Source organism: Phalaenopsis equestris, unplaced genomic scaffold (genome assembly GCF_001263595.1).
Source record: "Phalaenopsis equestris unplaced genomic scaffold, ASM126359v1 Scaffold000541, whole genome shotgun sequence".
NCBI classification, from domain to species: domain Eukaryota; kingdom Viridiplantae; phylum Streptophyta; class Magnoliopsida; order Asparagales; family Orchidaceae; genus Phalaenopsis; species Phalaenopsis equestris.
In genome coordinates this window covers 155958-160140 of record NW_018164981.1, presented here as the reverse complement: position 1 = coordinate 160140, position 4183 = coordinate 155958, and the positions used below count along the sequence as shown (strand labels likewise).

The following is a 4183-nucleotide window of genomic DNA, read 5'->3' as shown; positions in this document are numbered from 1 at the left end:
ATATGAAGTGCTTAAAGATATTTCTTCATGAAATTTGCACATAAAATTCAACTTAGCAAATTGGTAAAAATATAGACGGCTAACAAGACAATCTATTGAGGAGCAAGTCTCAAATGACAAATTTACAAAATACAAAAATAATGTATATATCATTTAATTTAATGATAAAAATGCCAGTTTATTTTCAAGGTGACATATACATAAATATTATTTGTCATATCATCATACCACTGAAAGTAAGCGATTGCCCATGATTTCTTGAGCAATAAGGTCCCCAATACACTCCATAGCCCAACAACAAAACCAAGGCCCATACTGAGGAACAAACCAAAATCATCATCATCCTGGGAATCGCCTCCTTCATCATGTACTTTAAGTTCATCACCTTCGCAAGTCTTATTTAGTGGTTTTCCACAGAGATTTGAATTTCCGTAGTAACTTGATTCTTCAAAAGTGTCAAGTTGCGTCCCCGTCGGGATTCTACCAGACAATTGATTGTAGGATAAGTTGAGATAACTCAATGCACTGATCATCACAATGCTCTCTGGAATATCTCCCAAGAAATGGTTCCTTGAGAGATCCAAAGTTTCTAAGCTTTGCATTAAACCAATTTTGTTTGGTATTTGTCCTGTGAATTGGTTTCTCGATAAATCCAAGCTCATTAATCCAACAAGGCTCATTAATTCAATGGGAATTTCACCAGTGAGATTATTATAAGAAAGATCTATAATGTTCACAAGAGATAGTATACCTTTGAATTCACGAACTATTCCTTTTATACTGATCATTATTGAATCGGGTATAAAATTCATGGAAGTCGAAAGGTATTGCCCCATATATAGAATTATTTGATCATCTTGAGGAATTAGAGGTTCAAGTCTCTTATTTTGTATAGTCATTGAATTGAGAAATTTAAAAGATTTTGGGATTGAGCCTGAAAGAAAATTTTTTGCAAGATCCAAGATTTGTAGATCTTTTAGTTTGGATAGCTCCCAGGGAATTGATCCATGTAATTTATTTGAGTGTAAGCGTAAGATCTTTAGGGATAATAAATTTTCTCCAATCCATAATGGTATGCTTCCTGTAAGATTATTTTCTCCCAAGTCAAGGGTAATAAGCTTGTTGCAATTTTTGAGAAATGGTATCTCCCCGTGGAAAACATTGTTGTTGAGGTTCAATGATAATAACAATGATAGCTTCCCTATCCATTGTGGAATTGAACCCCTCAAGTTGTTATATGCCATGCTGATAAACTGTAACGTCTTATAGCTTGAAACATTACCATTGCATTTTGGAATTTCTCCCAAGAGATTGTTATGCGATAAGTCAAGAAGAACTATTGAAGGCGTTTGGCATATTGATTTAGGGATTTCACCTGAGAGATGATTTTGAGAAAGGTCAAGCACTACCAACCAACTCATGTTCCCATTTAGATATAACTCAATTCCGCTTGAGAACTTATTGTTCGAAAATGATACAAAACGTACTAAATTCACTAGCCGAGGAAGGCGCCCTTCCAATTGATTTGATCTTAAGTCGATAGTTTCCACAATTGCAATATTCAATGACATTGGAATTTCACCTCTAATTGCATTTTGAGACATGTTCAAGTAATTTATTTGAGATGATATATTCCAAAACCAACTCGGAATGATATCAGATATACCACAATTTGAGAGGTCTAAATCGGAAAGGTGCTTTTGATTTTGAAGCCATCGTGGGAATTGAGGACCAACGAGACAAGAACTTAGGTAAAGATATTGAATTTGAAATGGTGGAGTCCAATTAGGACTAATCATGCTAAAATTCAATTGATTATCTGAAAGTATTAGGGTTATCAATTGTGATAGATTTCCAAAATGAGATTCAGAGAAACTACCATGCAAATTATTGGAACCAAGATCCAAAACAACCAAGTTGGTTAGTTGTCTAAGACTCTGTGGAATAAGTCCATCAAACTGGTTATTTCCAAGAAAAAGGTATGTTAAATTTCTCATACTTCCAACCCATTCAGGAATGTTTCCGCTCAGTTGGTTATTGGAGATATCCATTGTTCTCATTTTATATTCTTTGCATTTTAAAGTAGTTCCATCATCACTTAATTTTGTAAAATTATTATTGCTAAGGTCCAAAAATTTGAGATCACATAAAAAGCTTAAAGAGGCAAATGAGATAGGTCCTGTAAAATAGTTTGAATCGAGGTCTAATTCATTTAATCTTTCATTGTCCCAACCAGTTTGGAAAACTTCCATTGATATGGTTAAAACTAAGATCAAATATTTCAATGGTTGATGAAAAATTTGAATATGGAAGTAAATTCGGAAGAGTTTGTAGGCCACATGATGACAAATACAAAGTGGAGAGAGCTGGAAGCACACTAATCTCATGTAACCAATTTGTAGCGAATGTTAAATTTTGATTGGACATATCAACAAATTGTAAAGAGAAGAGGTGTGACATCCATAAGAGGTTATAAGCAACTAGAGAATTATAACTAAGATCAAGGTATCTAAGTTTTGTCAAGTTTCCAATATGAGGTGGAATTTCTCCAGCGAACCCCGAATAGGAGAGATCAAGATAGCTCAGTTTAGTGAGGGAACCAATAGAATGAGGGATCCTCGTTTGATTGAAGAGAATGTTACCGAAGCACAAATATTGCAAGTGTCGTAAGAGAAAAAAGGACGGATGTAAAGATGTGGCATATAAAAAATTTAAAAAAATAGATAAATCAAGCTTGATGACATGATTGGTTTTATTACTACAACTCACTCCCTTCCACATGCAACAATCCTCTTCTATATCCCAACTCGAGAGAAGGAGGAGAGGATCAGATAGACTTTGCTTAAAATCAAAGAGGGCGTCTTTTTCCTCAGCATTGCAACGTTGGTTCACCTTGCGAATAGCTAAGCGGCCTTCACTTTCCGTTCTCAAGCAATAGAAAGATAGAGTAAAGATTAGGAGTAGAGAAAAATGAACTCTTTCCATTAGAGTTGGCATGATTGTGGCTCTATTGCTCTATGTCTATTTATAGCACATTGGTGGTAAATTTTCTCCAAAACTCTCTCCTATACTCGTAATATAGTCTTTTTTCTACATGGTTGATTAGTAAGATGATTATTTATTTGAATTATGAACGTATGCTTATAAGACTAATCAATGGGTTGAAATAGTCAAAATGAATAATACCAAAACCATATGGCCTTTGAAAAGTTAAGAGAATCCAAACCATATGTTTGAGGTTCATGAGATAAGAAACTAATTACATTAAATTAATTATTACCTAATTTGAATAATATTTAAATTCAATCGTTCAATAAATTACAGAAAATAAATGTTCTTTAAAATCTAATAAAAGCAACTTGAACATATTAAAAAAATATTGAAATAAAATAATTGGGGATCCAAATATTAAATTTTAATATATTTTTAATATATTTAATTTTGATTTTTTCTTTAAATGAACTGACTGACGGGCTAGTGAGTATAATTAGGATTGCCTAAGAGGTGTTGTCCTAGGCTAGGCCTTTTAGCTCATGAAGCTTAGCTTGAGAATGTCTAATCAAACTAAACTCGAGCCATTTCAAGAATCAACTTAATGCAATTATTATGGCTTAATAAACTTTCCTAATAATAGTAAATAAAGCTATCCATAAAATTAGCTTTGGGTGGCAATCAATATGCTTTTCTCGTATATACTTAAGATAAATATAATTAATTAAACAAATTATAAATGAAAGCAGCAATAAGAAAATTTTATGCAAGTCAAAAGTTTCTTTGAAAATGTCATACATGCAAAGGTTGAAAAAAGAAAAAAAATGTACAAATTTAATATGACATAACCTCAACATTATAAAATTATATATATACCAAAAGTTTTAAGGTTGAAAAAAGAAAAAAAAATGTATAACAAATATAAAAGAAGATGAGATTATAAAATATATATAAAACATAAGCTCAACATTATATAGTTAAACAGGGGGATTATTGAGAATTAGTGAATGGTTGTGATGATTAAAAGACAACAGAGTGCATCAATGTGATCAATAAATAATAACAATCAAGATATGGTTGTTTTGTGGCGATAGCCGAGTGATGATAGTTGATGAACATTGAGTCGATGAGAGTGGTCCGATGATAACTTTATAATGATGACGATCGAGAAATGATGTTCATATAAGAATAA

At 32.4% G+C, this 4183-nt stretch overlaps 1 protein-coding gene across 1 annotated transcript; it reads right to left on the bottom strand.

The window, feature by feature from the left end:
* Window positions 1–228: 228 nt before the first annotated feature.
* On the bottom strand, window positions 229–2051 carry LOC110029027 (LRR receptor-like serine/threonine-protein kinase GSO1; the record flags this gene model as incomplete). The annotated part of the gene is made up of 1 exon (XM_020731132.1): window positions 229–2051. A coding segment is annotated over exon 1 (1823 nt), but the record flags the coding sequence as incomplete, so codon positions are not given.
* Between the last annotated feature and the right edge of the window lie 2132 nt (window positions 2052–4183).